Source organism: Eublepharis macularius, chromosome 6 (genome assembly GCF_028583425.1).
Source record: "Eublepharis macularius isolate TG4126 chromosome 6, MPM_Emac_v1.0, whole genome shotgun sequence".
In the NCBI taxonomy this organism is placed as follows: domain Eukaryota; kingdom Metazoa; phylum Chordata; class Lepidosauria; order Squamata; family Eublepharidae; genus Eublepharis; species Eublepharis macularius.
Window position 1 is genome coordinate 9,839,701 of NC_072795.1, and position 18,641 is coordinate 9,858,341.

At 41.8% G+C, this 18,641-nt stretch overlaps 1 protein-coding gene across 2 annotated transcripts in view; it reads left to right on the forward strand.

Annotated features, from left to right (window-relative positions):
• Positions 1-741: 741 nt before the first annotated feature.
• Positions 742-18,641, forward strand: part of LOC129332829 (cytochrome P450 2J5-like) — a 55,803-nt gene continuing 37,903 nt past the window's right edge. Inside the window, exons 1-3 of one of the 2 annotated variants that reach the window (XM_054984108.1) lie at positions 742-1,092; positions 11,634-11,796; positions 14,547-14,696. In XM_054984108.1, coding sequence (XP_054840083.1) covers positions 919-1,092; positions 11,634-11,796; positions 14,547-14,696 — 487 coding nt within the window. In that variant the 5' untranslated portion in view covers positions 742-918. The remainder of the gene's footprint in view (positions 1,093-11,633; positions 11,797-14,546; positions 14,697-18,641) is intronic. The other variant, XM_054984109.1, reaches the window with a different exon arrangement.

Below are 18,641 nucleotides of genomic sequence, written 5' to 3' on the forward strand. Positions count from 1 at the left end.
CATGCTGCCAAAGGGAAGACGTTGGGCCAGTCACACACTCTCAGCCATACCTACCTCACAGGGTTGTTGTGAGGATAAAATAGAGGGAAGAGAATGATGATAACCTGCCTTGTGTCCATGCTGGTGATTATATCATTTGTCACTTTCATATTTTGGAACCGACTCAGCACCAATGCTAACCATGGATCGATGCTTCGAAGGAAATCCAGGTGGCTAAAGCATTATCATCATATATATAATTAGAAATGGATTGCAAAAATTTCAGGGAGAAATTTGACAAAGTGGAATTAAGAGAATCCCATTAACAACCCTACACCGAACCCAAGATACTACAGCTCTTACTGGATTGACCAGTGCATATTCCACTTTCCCCTGCTTTTCCTCATCCCACTTTTACCAATTCTCAACTGCATTCAAAATTTCAAAAGAAATTAGCACATCCATATCTCATCAGGTCATCCTGGAGCATTCTTTTCTTTTTTTAAAAAAAAATACAAACTAGAACGAAGTTCTGTGTAACCCTCCACCCATAGTGCAGAAAATTCATCCTTTTCATTGTTTGATGCCTTTTGCTGCATTTGTAATAAGCAGTAAATCATCCCATGCTTTCAAAAATATTTTTCCATTCATCATTAACCATAAACATGTTTGCCTGTATGAACACGTTCCAAACTACTTGGCTAGTGTGTCAGGAGATTTCTTATACATGTAGCTTGATCTGAGGATTATACAAAAGGGATTCAGTAGAAAATTGAGACAACTGTCGGTCAGGAAAGAAAATATACTCAAAAAGGAGCATTCCGCCCATCCAGATGACAAATATCTAGACTTTGGCAAAGAAGCACTGGGCAGGGGGTTGGACTAGATGGTCTGTATGGCCCCTTCCAACTCTATGATTCTATGATTCTATAAGCAAGGATGACAATGGGAATACAGGCAATTTTGATTGCTGCACTGATATGTCTCTTGATTCTACACTTTCTAAAATCATTCTTGTCACTCACACCCTACCCTCCTGGACCTCTTCGGCTTCCTGTCATTGGAAGTGTTTGGAAATTACTGTTCCAGCATTCTCAAGATGTTTTTATTAAGGTATGTCATTCAAAATAGTTATATTAATCAACTCTGCAAGAGCATTTTCAGTCAATTTATTATTTCAGATTTAAAAGCTTGTTTAATATTTTCTAGTAGTCATCCATACAGTGTCACATATGAGTTCTGTACTCCAGAGCTCAATTTCAGAACATTTTAGATTTTTTTTCACTTTTTTGTAAAAGAACAAGGATTTTTAGTTTGGCAGCAACATAACCATGTTGCCCCATTGCTGACTGAATTTTGCAGTTTTTCATGCCATGTTTGTGTCCATTGAATCTGTTATATTGTGGCTGACGTGTTTATCCAACGTAGATAATAGATAGTTGTTGGTACATGATAGCACATCTTAAATTGAATGATAAACAAGTGGGTGAGACCCAGCTTGGGTGATTATATGTATTATATTTATTAAATATCTAACAACATGCTGCCCTACCCTGGATAGCCGAGGCAAGCCCGAGCTCTTCAGATCTTGGAAGTTAAGCTTGGTCAGCCTTGGTTCATAATTGGATGGGAACCCCCCAAAGAACACCCAGGTTGCAGAGGCAGTCAATATTATTTATTTATTTATTTAGACTTTTATTCCACCCTCCCCGCACAAGCAGGCCCAGGGTGGATTACATCAGGTAAAAAACATGTATGATAAATATTTATAAAGCCACCTCTTGCCTTCTCAATGGGATAATAGTAATGCCTAGCAGAAGAGGAGCAAAGATAAAGCAGAAAAGAGCAGAAGGGGGACGCAGCTATCAAGCAGTTCAGTCTCTCAAAATTTCTGAAAGGTCTCAAGATACTAATTGGAAATCCAGAGCTATTAAATTAATGATTGTTCTCTAAGTTAACATAGGGTTTCTCATTTGCCTTTAGACCTTAGTATGTGAAGATAAGATAAATGCTGTAGAAGTCACTGAAGGCTTTTGTGTACATTAGATTAAGAGACCCCAGATTTTCACAAACTTAAAAGAGAAATACTTGTGGTGATAACAGTAATAATTCTCTACTCCTCACTCAAAAAGCTTTAAATCATCTGTAGTTGTCAGGATTTTAATTTGAAATGATGCATTTGACTGTTTTCTGAGTATCTGCCACTACCTTCTTTACAAGAAAGATAATACGTCTCTGTCAATTCAGTTTTACAAGTTTCTTCCCAATTAAATCCAATCCGTTTGGATTTCCCATAATTGTTTTTATACCCCAAAGTTAAACTGAACTTCTCCAAAAAATGTTTTAACCCCTGTAAAGTTTGTCTAGGTCTAATCAGAGTCAAAGCTACATCATCAGTGTACAATTTTACTTTACTATTTAATAAACTATACAAATGCCATGTACAGCTTTTGACTCTCTAAATGTTATTAGAAGGGGTTCTGCAAATGTTGGCAGCAACAATGGGAACAATGGACTGCCATTGAAATCTTGAATCCATTGATTCAATGGGCCTGGACTGGAGTAAGTCTGCTTAGGTTTTCATTGTTAGTTTCTAATTTCAGCTATCTAGAAAAATGTCCTAATAATGCAATTTTAAGGTTGCTCGGAAGCATTTCTTTTATGATCCCTTCTAATGTTTTAAACAGTCAGCCAATAGGTCTTTGCAGTATCCTTGTATTCTTATGCAAGTCTGTCCATTCCTCATTTGATATGTTGTCCAAAATAATCTTTCCCCATCTACTCTTATGTAACAAAGTTCTCCTCTCTGAATTTGCCAACACAGTGTACAAAATAGATGTTAACTTACGCTTTTCAGATTTAATTAAAACTGAGTTCAAAACTGTTAAGGAGACAAAATATATCTGTATCAGTCCATTTATTATATGCTGAATAATGATCTTTTCCAATGCTGTTTTGAATTTGCTCAACAGAGAAGATTCTCTGCTCTTTGATAATTTTACTCATCTGAATTGTATCTATGCTTTGACGTTACCCTAATCAAAAGTCTCACCCCGTCTGACGGGGAGGGTGGTTTAGAAATGTAATATAATAAATAAATAAATAAACAAATAAATAAATACTTTGTAAAACTGGCATGTACAATGACTGATATATTTCCAAACTCTTTTGACATTTATCCCAGATTCGTGCTAGGGCTACATGGATGGCGTTCCCCCATATACGAGGGTGATTATATTTATCTCCCCAGTTCCAAGTGGAAAGGGGTATATCAATGCTAAATTCTTTGAGTTTTCAGATGGCTCTGATTTTATCTTTCCTAGACTAATAAGAGATTGTGATTCTTCCTACAGAAAAATACTATTTTTCAATATTGGCAGCTGCTAGTCCTCCATTCTGCCAGAGTTCTTGAATTGTTGAGTTTTGCATTCTAAATATTCCTTTATCCCTTTAAATTCCTTTAATATTCCCTAAATATGATCAACGGTCTAGCAAAGTCATAAAGATTAAAAAAACCCTGCGTATTATTTCCATGGACCACCTGAGGAATATACTCAGTGGAAATTGCCGCTTAATTGACCTCTCCTAGGTAGAAGTCCTTAATAACATGGCTCAAACACAAAGAGTCATTCTTTCCTTTAAGAGCTCTAGATTCCCAATGAAGATTCTATCTCAAAAATCTGGCTTAAGGCACAAGGGGATCTTTCCGACGAGAGTCTTTGTGAATACAGTTGTATCCCCCTTGATTATAGACCAGCCTAACCTGAAAGACTGCTCACATATTAAGAACCAGTGCAAAAACCTGACAACAGAACTCAGACAACAATATGTAACAACGTGGGAAGATTCTACAGAGCAACAGCCAAGACCTGTCACCAGTGTAATTAATGATGCCTTACCCGCATTAGACATAATGCCTCCTTTACTCACCCCTCTGGATAATACCTCATTGGATGAGGAAGTTCTGGAATCTTTTAAGGCCTTGCCTTTAGACAAGCAAAGGATGGTCATGGATAGACTGGAAGCTGTGAGAACTAAATTTTTAAAGAATATGCTGGATAATTCTGGTCCCTCTATCAGTTCAATGGTAGGAGTGGAAGCACCATCAGCACCATCAGCGAACGTCGAGTGTACTGGGATTCAAGTCCAAGCAGTTTCCATCGACCTAAGCCTTCCGGATTCCTTTCTTCAACTGTGCAAAGGGAGGGCAGGGTTTCTAGCTCTAAGTCTCCAGGCACAGAGAACTCTTCCCAGTCGGCTGGTTCTATTAGTAATGGATGTGTTATTCTCGAAGAGAACAATTCTTTAGATCAACTTGTTGAGATGGACTGAGGCCCAGAGAGACCTTCACCTATGTCAATTAAATTTGTCTCCTGGAATATAGCAGGGTGGAGGAATAAGGCCAAAGACCATGACTTCATAGAATATCTTAAAACCTTTGATATTGTCCTTCTCCAGGAGATTTGGGCCCAAACTCCTTTATTTCTTGAGGGATTTAGATCTGACTCCCTTCCAGCATCTAAGGCTAGTAGTAGTGGACACCCTCATGCAGGCCTAACCATCCTTGTCTCCTCTAGTCTTGATTTAAATTCTACTAATCTCCCAGGCGGCCATTATGATAAATTGTGGAAGTTCTCCTTTAATAATATTAAATATTTATATTCCATAAGATTCTGAAGGTACTGAAATCAAACATTAGTTTAGACCTTAAATCTGCATTAATAAATTCTTCTGATCCCTTAGAGGTGACACAAATCTATGGGAACTTATTAAATTTCATTACAGAATCCTTAAAACAGGATCCCAGAAGGGCTGTACCAAAGCAAGTAGAGAGTTCTCAGACGGCTGCGTGGTTTTTCGTGATTCTGCAGCTACCTGCTTGCCAGTGGAGTATCAGATAATTAAAAATCATTTACACCAGGTTATAAGGATTAAGAGGCTGTCCTTTATTAACAAACAATGGGAACAACTGTAATGTGCCATTACCCTGAATGATTCCAGGCAATGGTACAATTAATGGTGCTATTCGCTCTGAGATCCCTTATATATCAGCCATTTCCCCCGATACATGGTTTCAGTATTTTTTGGACCTATTTTGTGAGGATCTCCCTAATGGAATGCAACTGGTTTATTCTCCCCTGGATGGTCTCCCAGAGTGGCCTCCTGTCACTCCAGAGGAAATAACAACTCTTATAGATCAGCTCAAATCAGGTAAAGCTCCTGGTCCAGATGAGACAATCCCAGAGGTGCTGAAAGCTGATCCAGAGTGGTGGGCCCCTCTGCTTGCTTCTCTCTTCACTATGGTAAATAAGACTGTCCAGATGCCAGATGCCTGGACCAATGCGATAATTGTTCCCATTTATAAAAAAGGTTGTCATCTTAACCCCTCTAACTTCAGACCAATTGGCCTTCTATCCGTTATTGGGAAACTATACGATAAATTCTTGCAAATTAAGCTCAGCACTTGGATGTCATCTAGCAAAATATTAGGTCCAGAACAGGTGTGGTTTTGACAGGGAAAGTCAGCTTTTGATAATTTTTTAGTCTTCACTCATTTGATTAATAAATACATGAGCAGGAAAAGATCTAAACTGTACATTGCCTTTCTGTACCTTAAGGAAGCCTTTGACTCTGTCTCAAGAGAACTTCTCTGGGCAAAGCTTGAGGGGATGTCACTAGATAAGAGGTTATTATCTCTTATCAAAAGACTTTATTCATCAATGTCTTGCCAGGTCAGATGTTCTTCCTTTGAGAGACTCTCAACCAGGATTTTTATTATGAAGGAGGTTAAGCAGGGGTGCATTTTAGCCCCTCATTTGTTTAATCTTTTTAAAAATGATCTAGCCCCTTTTTTGTCACTGGTTGATGGTCACAGTCCTAGACTTGGCTCCATTTCTATCCCTTTGTTATTATATGTGGATGATGTGGTTCTTCTTTCTTCTTCCCGTGTTGGATTGAATCATTTATTGAACCATTGCCTTGAATACTGTGTGACCAACAGACTGGAGTTGAACTATGAAAAATCTAAGGTATTGGTTCTTCCCAGTTACCAGAAACTGTATAACTGGATTGTCAATGATAATAGACTTGAACAAGTTAAGCACTTTAAATACCTGGGTGTCTATTTCCAATCTAATGCTACTTGGACCTTCCACCATAGGATGGCTATTAATACAGCCAAAGTTAATGCTGCAGCAATATCTCACTTTTATTTTTCTGATCGAGGTAACCAATATGTGCCTGCTGCTCTTAAAGTCTTCAATGCTAAAATTGGAGCTCAGTTATTGTATGGGGCCCCGCTCTGGATAGATGCTATTGACAATTCAGTTGAACGTGCTCAATCTAACTTTTTGCATAAGATCATGGGGGTTCCTATGTGTGTTCCATATGCTGCCTTATGCTTAGAGTGCGGTCAGAATTTGTTGGCCACCAAGGCATGACTTCACACAATCAAATATTGGTTGAAACACCATTTTAATTCTGATCCCCCTAGTTATATGTATCATTTATTATCTGAATTTGCCAACTCTAGTTGGTCAGCCTGTATTGAAGCTAAAATAAGTTCTTTGAACTTATCCATAGAATCTTTATCCCTGCTATCTGAGTCTGAGGCCTTCTCAAAAATAAAATCCAGTCTTTTGGGATTAGAGTTACAAACTCTCTATAGTTCTGCTAATAGAACTTATTCTCCCCTAAACTTGGGGATTGTCCCTAAAGAAAGCTTCCCAGCAGTATACCTTTACCAACTCCTGGCTCCCAATTTACGTAGAGTCTTTTCTCTGGCCAGATTTAATGTTCTTCGTTCAGCCATTTTATCTGGCAGATTTCATGAGATTCCTTATTATAGCAGGTGTGGTCCTTGTTTGATGGACTATGTTGAAACTGTTTCCCACGTTGGTTGTTGTGGATTTTCCAGGCTGTATAGCCGTGGTCTTGGCATTGTACAGCCAGGAAAATCCACAACAACCATCATTCTCTGGCCGTGAAAGCCTTCAACAATACATGTTTCCCATGTTCTTCTCCAATGCTCTTTTTATCTGCCGCCATGCCGGGATCTTCTACATCCTATATTAGCCCAACTTTCAGAGTTTTCTGATGATTTTAAGGTTCAGTTTCTGCTTGACAACCCAGATGGGGAAATAACTGAAATACTAGCAAAGTTTCTCTACAGTGCCATGGCTATATGCCTTGATAAGTAATATTCTGTACTGTTTTTGCTGTACTGTTGCCCTGTTCCTATCTGTAATTTTAATCTCATTTTGTATGAAGTTTCTGTATTTAAAATTTTGTATTTTATATATACCAATAAAAGCTTGCTTGCTTACTTTCATTTTCAATATAGCTAAGGATCCTGCTCAGGATATTTATAGTACAATCCTGAGAGGGGGGCTGAAAGTGCCCTGGAAGCTGGCTAGGATGTGTGATGGCATATCTTGTAATTATGCTGTCATAACCTCCCTACAATAGTGCAGCAGCCTGGCTCTGCTACGCCCAGGTCCCTTGTTGGGAACCAGCCATGGTGGCTTAGTGTGGGTGTAACTGGAGCATAAGTTCCTGGGCCAGTGGGATGGGGAATGGACTGTGGGGAGGGGCTCAATTTAATATGCTCCATAAGCTGTTTCTGGCATGGTAACGTCCCCATGAGCTGCACAAATGTATGCCTCAAAGAAAGGTGACATAGCCCATAGGCTTCCATTGTGTAGGAGGTCAATCACCCTGCCCCCCCATGCCTGCAGGGGGTAAAGTAGAAGAAGAGTCAGTAAACTCAGAGATACCAAATAAATAAAATAATTATGTATTACTGTAAGAGTACAAACAAACAAAACATCTGGTATACAACAGGCACTCAGTAACCTTGGAGATACCAAATAACCTACATGATTAAAAATAATTGATGGTCTCCTGGCTAATTAAGTCCAATTTCATCTTCAGAATTGCTTTATCATTTGCAAAATGACTTTGCGCTGATGTTGCAATCAATCTATGAAAAACAAAAGACAAAACATTGAAATGCACAGTAGAATACCTGTGTGAACCCATCACAAAGTGAAATAACTGTGACACAATAATGATTATATGAATCAATCATGGAAGAAGAGAGAACATGTGAAATATAAATCTGTAACAAATAAAATACAACCTGAAAAACTGATTCATTTGAAATTAAGAGGAGAGTTTTATGATACTGTGGATGGCGAAAAAGACAAAAATGTGAGTTCTAAATCAAATCAAGCCTGAATTCTCCCTAGAAGTTAAAATGATAAAAATGAGGTTATTGTAACATCATGGGTATACATGGGCACGAACAGAAAAAAGAAACCCAACAAGCTGTTTGTTCTTCCTTGCCATCCATGAACAACGAACAACGAACAGTAATGAACATGACCCTGTTCACAAACATGTTCGTTGTTCATTGTTCATGGCCCCTTAAAGATCCCTTTAAACTATCAGCTGGCAGCTGGCAAGGGGAATTCCCCCCTGCAACCTGCCAACTGATAGTTTAAAGGGCCCTTTCCTGCCATGTGCAAGGGGCAGGGCCCTTTAAACACTGCACAAACTGACCTTCCCAATCTCCAATAGCCACCAAATTTGCAGGAGACATAGTCCTCACTGTTCTTCGAAGACCCTCCAAGTTTCAAAGAGATTGCACCCCGGGAAAGGTATGATACATGGGTCATTCCCTTTGTTGTCATTTTCTCTTCACAGAGGCAAAAACAGGACACTCTGGTGGAAGCTACTTTCAGGGGTTACAAACTAACCTTCCCAATGTCCAATACCCACCAAATTTGCAGGGGACATAGTCCTCACTGTCCTCCAAAGACCCCCCCAAGTTTCAGAGAAATTGCTCCCTGGGAAAGGCATGATCCATGTGCCCCCCTTTGCTGTCATTTTCTGTTCACAGTAGCAAAAGCTCAACTTCCTGTCGAAAGGTAGCTACTTTGAGGGGTTACAAACTGACCTTCCCAATGTCCAATGCCCACCAAATTTGCAGGAGACATAGTCCTCACTGTCCTCCAAAGACACCCCCCCCAAGTTTCAGAGAGATTGCACCCCAGGAAAGGCATGATCCATGGGTACTTCCCTTTGATGTCATTTTCTCTTCACAGTGGCAAGAACGGGACTCTCTGCTGGAAGTACTTTGAAGGGTTAAAGCCAGAAGGAAAGCCAGAAGGAGTTCAGACAGAGTTCAGTCCCTGCCATTGCCAGGGAAATTGATTGAAAGGCCCCAGACTGTCTGGCTTGACAACAGGCTGATGAAGGCAATGAATGAGGCTTGCAATTACTACTTGTTCGTTTAGAATGGAGCCTCACCAACAACTTGTTTGCAAACAGACAAATGGGCTGTTCATGGGTTTTTCTGTTCGTAATGCTGTTCGTGCCCATGTCTAATCATGAGAAGACAAGAATCTCTGAAAAGTCAGCAAGGGCTAGCGGTAGGAAAGCAATAGGAAAAGAAGAAGACCCAAAATGAAATGACTAGACTCAACAAATGAAGCCACGTCCTCCAGTTTGCAAGATGTGAGCAAGTCTGTTTATGATAGGATATTTTGAAGGTCTTTCTTTCATAGGGTTGCCCTGAGTCACCTTGACAGCATATAACACACACACACACACACACAATTAAATAAAATGTGCCAAGAGAAAAATGAAGCATCAGGACATAAGAATATATTGTTCAGAAAATATCTGAAATCCACTGTTCCATTTACAGCTAAAATGGCAAATAGATCTACTTAAAGAAAATTACAACATCCTTATTAAAATATGAGCTTGACAGCCCAAATCTTGAAGGGCCAGAAAACCTATGGAAAATCCTTCTTATGATGACTGAGAGATTTTTTAGGCTGAAACTACAGCAAGATATCTCATGGTAAACAGACAAATTGAAATGCTCATTAAGGTCGTTGGAAAGTAACGTATCCAAAGTGAAAATCCAAAAAGCCTCTCTCTGAAATTATAACGTCTGTACTGCAAGACTGTTGATGTTCTAATATAGCTGTGTAATTTGTTTTTCTGGTCATTAAGAGATTTTAATTTCTGTTTTTTAATTGGTTAGCTGCATCAGTGGTCCTATTGGGGCAGAAAGGCAGGGTAGAAATCTTGTTAATAAATATCTTTAAGAACTGCATTGTTTCCCATTGCCATATCTCTTGTGTATAATGAAACAGGAGACTTTTTAAATGTCTTTATGCAAACACTGAGCAATGCCAATAAGACTAGAAATCCGAACTGATATGCTGCAATAGTTTTATAAACAGAATTCAGTTTTGGAGGCCTGCTTCCTTATTAGCTAGCTCGAGGACAAAACTACTAGGACAGAACTCCTTTATTGTAGAATTTCTCTTTTTTGTTCAAGTCCACCAGAAGTGCTTGAGTATATTAGCATGTGATTAATTGCAGGTGTTTTGAAATACTGAGCCCTTAATGGGATGCTTGATATTATTAGATGTTCGCAAAAGAAAGGGGAGGTCTGCAATTACCAAACTTGAGATTGTACCATGAAGCGATTTGTTTAATTTGGTTGAGGGAATGGGTAAAATTATCTAATCTTAAATTGTTAGCATTGGAAGGGCATAACAATTTGTTTGGTTGGCATGCGTATCTATGGTATGAGAAATATAAAATGGACGGTATGTTTCAGCATCATTTTGTGAGAAGGAATGTCTTCATGATTTAGCAAAAATATAATAAGTTTATGGGGGGGGGGGAAGGCCCATGTGGATTGTACCAGCAGAAGCGGTGAACCCAAATATGTATTATAAGGGAGAAGATTGGTTAACCTACAAAGAATTATTATGGGCTGACAGAGATACCTTTAAAATAAAAAGTAAAGAGGAGTTACCATTTGAGTATGGTTGGTTGCAATATAGACAAATTAAAGATGTATTTGAATCTGACAAAAGAAAGGTGGGTTTTAGAACAAAAAATACAGAATTAGAAGAAATTTTGTTTGGAGAAGGAGCAAAAATGATTTCTAAAATGCATAAAATTTTATTGAAATGGTATGCACAAGATGAGGTAGTTAAAACACAAATGGTGAAATGGGCAATAAACTTTAACAAAGATGTTACAATGGAGAATTGGGAATTTTTATGGATGATAAGAAAAAAAGGGCTTCTAGTGCTGTTGGAAGTCAAAAGGGGAAAGGGGGGAGGGGGAAGGGATGGGGGGCATATATATCAACTTGAAGGGTAAATGAAATTGTATATTTTAAAGGAATGTATGTTAACCCATTCAATAAAAATGATTTTAAGATATTATTAGATGTTCTAGTACGTAAGGGTGGGTATTCCAGCATTCCAAGCCAAAAATCTTTGTTTTGGGTTAGCCTGGGTTTAAAAAAGGTAACTCAGAACACTCAAAAAATTCCAGGCAAAACAAAAATTAATCTCCCCAAAAGTCAAGAGTGTTTCAAGAGTAGAGCTTTCCCAGCCAATCTTGCTTTTAGGGCCAAGAGAAGGCAGTGAATGTTGAGAAAAGCAGGGATGTGAGTATATGGAAGTAGGGACAGAAGACAGCTTCATGTGGACAGGAACTGAAAAGGTTAAGAAAAGCGAATTGCAGATGTTTTATTCAAGCACATGCATTCTATTAAATCAGCTCATTTGTTTGAATGTAACTTTTCTCTTGTGTCTTTTGATGTAAACCGGTAGCTGTCAAAGCAGTATGGAAATATTTATATTCTGTGGATGGGTCATATACCTGTAGTTGCACTGTCTGGATATGAAGCAGTGATGGAGGGGCTGGTAAACCATTCAGAAGACTTTGCTGAACGGCCCAGGACCTCTTCCATTAAAGCTTTGTCAAAAGAAAAGGGTAAGTTGTCAGGAAAAGTGAAAGACTGCCCTTGCGTTCTCTGCAGAAAAATAACACATACAAAAGTCAGCAATGAAAGCCTCTAAATATTTCAGTCACTTTTAAATGTCTTTACGTGGTTAGATCTGGAACGCAAAATTGCCCTACATTCACAGACTTTGTCCTACGGCACATAATGAATTCTACTGAGATGGGACTTTGAATCCTGTTGCAATCTGAGAAGGAACTTCAGAGAAGTGTAGTTGGGATAATTGTAGGATTCTAAACATTAGGTTCGGAAATTCCACGAGATTTGGGAGGAATAAAGTGAGCAGGGAGGAGTTTGGGAAGGGATCTCAGAAGAGTATAATGCCATAGTTCACCATCTGAAGCTACCATTTTTTGCAGTGTAACTGATCTCTGTAGTCCGGAGTAGAGATAGGCACGAACAGCAATATGAACAAAAAGAAAGCTATGAATAGCCCAATCTGCTGTTCACAAACAAGCTGTTCATGAGGCCCCATTCTAAATGAACGGGTGGTCATTGCAAGCCTCATTTGTTGCTGATCATCAAGCCAGACAGCCTGGCACCTGCAATCAATCCCCTTGGCAACTTAGGCAGGGATTGTCTGAACTCTGTCTGAACTCCTGCTGTTGCCCTGGAAACCCCAATCTAGCCCAATTTAGCTTGATAGGCAGGTCTTCCTTTCAAGTGTGCAGCTCCAAATTTGTTACAAGGGGGCAAAGAGCAGGGGGGAGGGGGGCTCCCAGCTCTGACTTAATTTGCAGACGTTGGAGAGGGAGAGACAGTTGCTGTTGGCATTTTGATAGAGAGAGTGCACTGGAACTTGAATTTTCTTTGTGTGTGGTGGGATAGGGATCTACCCCTTCAAGTTCCAGGGCTGCTGCCAGGCTCTGGGCCAAGCTATTATTTATTATTGGTACCTTTCCTGCTGCCAGCTCAGGTAAGGTTCCTGGGAGTGGTGCAGTAGGGATCTTGACCAAACTTGGATGATGGCTGGAGGAGAGCGAGCTGGCCCCCATGAACAGCCAACCACGAACATGTTCGTGAACAGGGCCATGTTTGTGGTTGTTCGTGAGTCCCTGTTCGTGGATGGCAACGAACAATGGACATCATGTTCGGTTTTTTTTCTGTTCGTGCCAATCTCTAGTCTGGAGATGAGTCATAAATCTGAGAGATTTCCGGGCCCCTCTTGGAGGTTGGCAAGACTCAGTGACTGTGTTATTGTCTTGCAAAAATATAATACAAACATCCAGTGCTGCTTAAAGCCTAACAACATTTATTCCAGTATGCGCTTTCATGAGACAGAGCTGTTTTCTTCAGATAAAATAGGAGAAAGAGACCCTTTTATACAAAATTAAACAATGGGATGGGGAAAGAGGGAGGCATTGAGCAGAGAGAGAGACCTAGTATCAAGACGACAAAACAGAACCTTTATTGGCATAACCATAACAGTGTCAAAAACAAGTGGAGCCTGTTAATTGTTAAACATTTTAAACACACTTCTCCTCTTGTATACACGGTGAAGGAAGTTTGCCACCATTTCAGTGACTTCAATTTTGGTTGAGGCTAAAAGACTCACTATCTTACTCTCAACAGATTTGCCCTCCAGCGATTGCAGTAGGTAATCCAAATAAAATGTACATAAATCATCATAAAATCTTCACGATAAAAGTACATGGGCTGTATCCTTGATTTCCAACATCCCACAGGGGCATAACCTTTCTCCAAATGGGATTTTTTTTAATCTCCCAAATAGGACAGCAGAAGGGAGCACATTAAAATGGGCCAACATAAATGCCCTTCGAATACAGGGATCGATTAAACAGGAAACATACTCTGCCAGAGCATCACTAAATGGAATCCCCCATTGAATGGGAGAGCAATGTCCCGAAGCAAAGCTTCTAAGAGACCTAGTATCATAAATCAAGTGAGAATCGATAATGGGGGCTTCTTGAGCCACTTGAGTAATTTAATGTGTTGGTTCCCAGCAATACATGCCTATCCTCAAGGCTCTTGACTAATTCCTTTGTGGGTGCCCTTGCACGTATCAATCTCCTTCTCTAGTGCAGTCTGCCATTTGGTTGATGATTAAGACAAGGAATAGAAAATCTTCGATAATTTCAATGTCTTCATTGTCAGTCTTAACATTTTGTAATAATTAATCATTAATATTTTTTAATCATTTTGTAAAAATAGTCTTTACTATTGTTTGAACGTGACGATCAGATGAGCCAATAAGTGGGTCTCTTTACTTAGCAAACTGAGAGCCAGTTTGGTGTAGTGGTTAAGAGCAGTAGGACTCTAATCTGCAGAACCAAGTTTGATTCCCCATTCCTCCACTTGAAGTCAGCTGGGTTACCTTGGGTGAGTCACAGCTCTCTGGAGCTGTCTCAGCCCCACCCACCTCACAGGGTGATTGTTGGGGGCTAATAATTACGTACTTTGTAAACTGGTCTGAGTGAATGTTAAAGTTGTCCTGAAGGGTGGGATATAAATCAAATGTTGTTGTTGTTATCTTCTTGATGATCAACAGAAATTCTACATTGGCCCTATCTGTAGTTGTTTCAAGTCTTCAGTATTTTCTGACAGTAACATGGTGTCATCTGAATATGAACATCTTGCTTCTCTGAATCTCACAGAAGCATATGCATAATCATTAAGACGGGTGTTTTCTAGTCTGGCAGTGTGAAATTCTTTATAGAAATTTGCTTGAGTATTAATTTCTCATCGATTCTTCACTTCTCAGGAATTATATTTTCAAATGGCTACACCTGGAAGCAGCAGAGGAAGTTTGGGCTAGTCACCATGCGGAAACTGGGACTGGGGAACAAAGTCATGGAACGCCAAATACAAGAGGAGGCTGATCAGCTTGTTGAGAATTTTGCACATGCAAAAGGTATGTGGTATTTGGAAATTGAGCTGACCCATGTTTTCTCAGGCCTTATTCGCTGGATGCCTAGATTAATTTAGCTGTGCGGAGGATGGGAAATGAGTTTCCCCCCCTGTGTATGAAGAGCACTGAAATTATGTCTCCTCCATCACCGGCACCCCATTTCCATTGTATGTTGTCCAGTGTTCACACTATTAAACATAAAACATGGGAGAGTAAGGACAGAATGCTAAAAGAATGTAGGGGGAAATCCTCTATATCTCTTGTCTCATCTGAGCATCACATTCAACACAAAGTGCCACGATGAGCTGGCTATGGCTAAGTGAGTGACATATGAAATGAAGTCTCTCATCTTCAGTGAAATAGTGACCCAGGCTGTCCTGGGACAGGGTTGGAAGCTCTTCATAGGAAAACGACTAAGTGACAGAGGTAAGAAAAGGAATTGAAGCTGGATTGCAAGTAGTTGGCTATTGTCTTAATTAACTCTACAGAGTATCCAGGAGGGTGGACTGTTTCTAACTTGAGAGTGCCTGGGAATCAAAGAGTAATAGCATCAGAGAGCTGGAAGTGACGGTAAAGGTCATCTAGTCCAACCACTGGCACAATGCAAGAAATTCATGGCTACAAATGTACCGGGAGTAATTGATTTAGTTATCTAATATACTGAGACAAGCAGAACAGCTTAAGCCTTCAGATGTTTCCAGTTTTGGTTTTGGTCTCTCACTCATGGGAATAGGGTTGAACTTTTAGGAGACTGTGGATTTCCAGGATTCTGGGGGGGGGGGGGGGGTTATGGTTTTGTATTTGTGATATGGCTGTAGTTTATTCATAGGTATTGTCATTCTGCAACATGTAAGTCTATGTTCAGTTAACTCTAAGCTTCAGCCATCATAAAAATCATAGGCTTCTCTTTTGAAAAGGAGGGGTATGTGATGCAATAGAGGCCTATTCCAGGTAAGGATTAACTTAGAAACAAACTGTGGGGGAGCGAGAAGAGTCTTTACACTATAACATGTCTCAAGACTAGACATGGGAATGAGAAGCATTACGAATGGAAAAAAACTCCATTAAACTCACTAAAAAACTCACTAACAGGCTGTTCGTCTGTTCGCAAACAGGCCGTTTGTGAGGCACCATTCCAGACGAACAGGTGGTTGTTGCAAGCCTCGTTCGTTGCATTCGTCCACTGTTTGGGAAGCCAGACACTCAGGTGCCTTCAAACAATTGCCTCGGCAATGGAGGGAGGGACTGCCTGAACTCTATCTGCACTCCCCCTGTTGCCCTGGACACCCCAATCAAAGCCCAACTTAGCTTGATGGGCAGGTCTGTCTTCCAAGTGTGGAGCTGCAAATTGGTTACAATTGATAACATGGGAGCAGACACCAGGGGGGAGGGAGGGAGGGAGGGAGGGAGGAGGGGGATCTTCTGTGGCCATGGGAACTCCAATCTCATCCCTGCAAACCCTGTTAGGCAGTTCTGACTGCCAACCACAGACCTCCTGCTTTTCTCAATGAGACCTCTGCTTATAAAAGGGCACTGTGCTTCCAGTTCTGGCTTTAAGTTTCAGCAAGCAATGGAGTGGGACAGAGCTGTTGATAGCCATTTGGGAGAGACAGGGAGAGTGCATTGGAGCTGGGATTTTTTTCTGTGTGCAGCGGCGGCGGCTGTTGTTGTTGTTGTTGCTGTTGTCAATGCCTGATCTGGTGGTCAGGCTTCTGTGTGTGCTGGGCTAGGGCTCTAGCTCCAGACTCTGGTTCCAGGGCTGCTGCCAGGCTCTTGGGCCAAGCTTTGTGGGCACCTCGGCTGAGGGCTCACGTTTATTATTATTATTATTATTATTATTATTATTATTATTATTATTATTATTATTATTATTATTATTAGTGCCTGATCTGGTCAGGCTTCTGGGGGTGCTGGGCTAGGGCTCTAGCCTCAGCCTCCGGGTCCAGGGCTGCTGCCAGGCCCTGGGGCCATACTCAGTGGGCACCTCGGCTGAGGGCTCATATTGATTATTATTATTATTATCAATATCAGTGCCTGATCTGGTGGTCAGGCTTCTGGGTGTGCTGGGCTAGGGCTCTAGCCTCATCCTCTGGTTCCAGGGCTTCTGCTCGGCCCTGGGGTCAAGCTCTGTGGTGGGCACCTATGCTGAGGGTTCACAGTGTTCTCTCCCTTTCTATCCTCCTTAGTTCTAGTTTGGTGGTAGAATGAGTCTTCATTTTGTGGTGGCCATGAGTGCTCATGGGAGGAAGTGCAAATGTAGTCCTGGTTTCCTCGTGGCAAGCAGTACTGGGTGTGATGTGTGGGCAGTAGAGAGTACTCCCGCTCCCCCAGATTCACCTGTGGGGGCTGTGGAGGTGGCCAAAGAAGTCTTTCTGCTGGGGGGAGAGGATCTCTCTGAAAATTTTGAGGAGGAGGTGGGTGATGGATCCCTGAAGGAATGGTTTGTGTTTTATGAAACATCCCTCCCATCCACATCCCAAACTCTCGGTGGTATCCCTGTCTGCAGTCCACCCCTCACTCCGTCCTCTGTGGCCAGCTCTGCAGCGCAGCCTGTAACCATTCATCCTCCTTCCCCTGGGACAGTTAGTGGCCCATGTTTCAATGCCTCCCTATGGAGGCACTTTTGGGCCCTTCCTAATGACCCCTGTGTGGTGCGGTGCCATGGCTGTGATATCCTGGTGAACAGGGGCAAAAATCCGAAGCACCTGTCATCAATGGCCTTGGCTCAGCACCTGAAGATGGACCACCCGAGCCTGTGGTCTCCGTCCTCACCCAGTGAAACATCCATTAGGGGGGAGAAAGGGAGCGACCAGCTCTTCTGAGCAGAGATCAGTGGGAGGGTCTCTAGAATCCACCCCAGGCAAGAATTCTTGTCCTGAGGGTGATTCTGGTGGGAGCAGAGCTATCAGGTGGGCCGCGCTTGTGCAGGATGTTCCCTCGGGGTCTGGGAAAGTGTTGCTTAGAACAGTGAAGTTGAGGGCTCATGAGGCAGGCCTTCATGTCTTGGCTGAGACAATTGCCCTACATGACTTTCCCCTATCCATTGTGGAGGGCGTGGGCTTCCGCAGGCTATTTAAGCATCTTGCCCCTTGGTTCTCTATGCTGTTGTCGCACATCCTTGCCCATCGATTCCAGTGGGTATCTCAAATGAGGGCTGGCACATTTTGGTCAAGTGGGAGCGGCATGGTCAGGCAGGCTGCCCTTACAGAGGGTGTTCCCTCGGGGTCGGGGACAGTGCCATTTAGAATGGTGAGGTTGAGGTCTCAGAAGAACTCATCAAGACACTGGCATTTGTATCACCATGCCTTCCCTAGCCAGGGGCCAAGCTGGGGGGGGGGCACCTCTGCTGAGGGCTCACCTAGATAATTATTAGTACCTGAGCTGGTCAGATATCTGGGAGTGTTGGTGTCACGCTGTAGCCCCCCTCAGATCCCAGGACTGCAAAGGTCCAGAGGCAAGCTCAGTGGGTTTCTCAGCTGATAGCTCTCATAGGTTTGGGTCTTCTCGATCCTTCCTGTTCCACTGGGTAACCCTTTGTCCTCCTCTCCCTGAAAATTTCCACATCACTCTTTCTACCTCTACCTCTCCAGATGAAACCACTCCGACCCTTCCCTACTACCTCTCCTGTCCTGCCCATCCCCTCCTTTCTGAGAAGGCAGGAAGGTGGGTGATGCTTGTGGCAGCCTCCTTTGGGCATTTGTGCAACAGCTCAGGAACTATTTCTCATGTAGTTGAGCTGCACAGTGCCCCTATCCATTGCAACTGCTGTGCCCTCTGAGGAGGGGGTAATGGGTCCCATAACTCCATCCTTTCCTCAAAGGTAGGAAGATGGCTGATGTCAGCTGCTGCTGCTGCCCCGTTTCTTCCTCTCCCTTTCTGGAACCACTCTGACCCATACCAGCAACCCCTCCTGTCCCATCCATCCCCTCCTTTCCGCAGAGGCAGGAA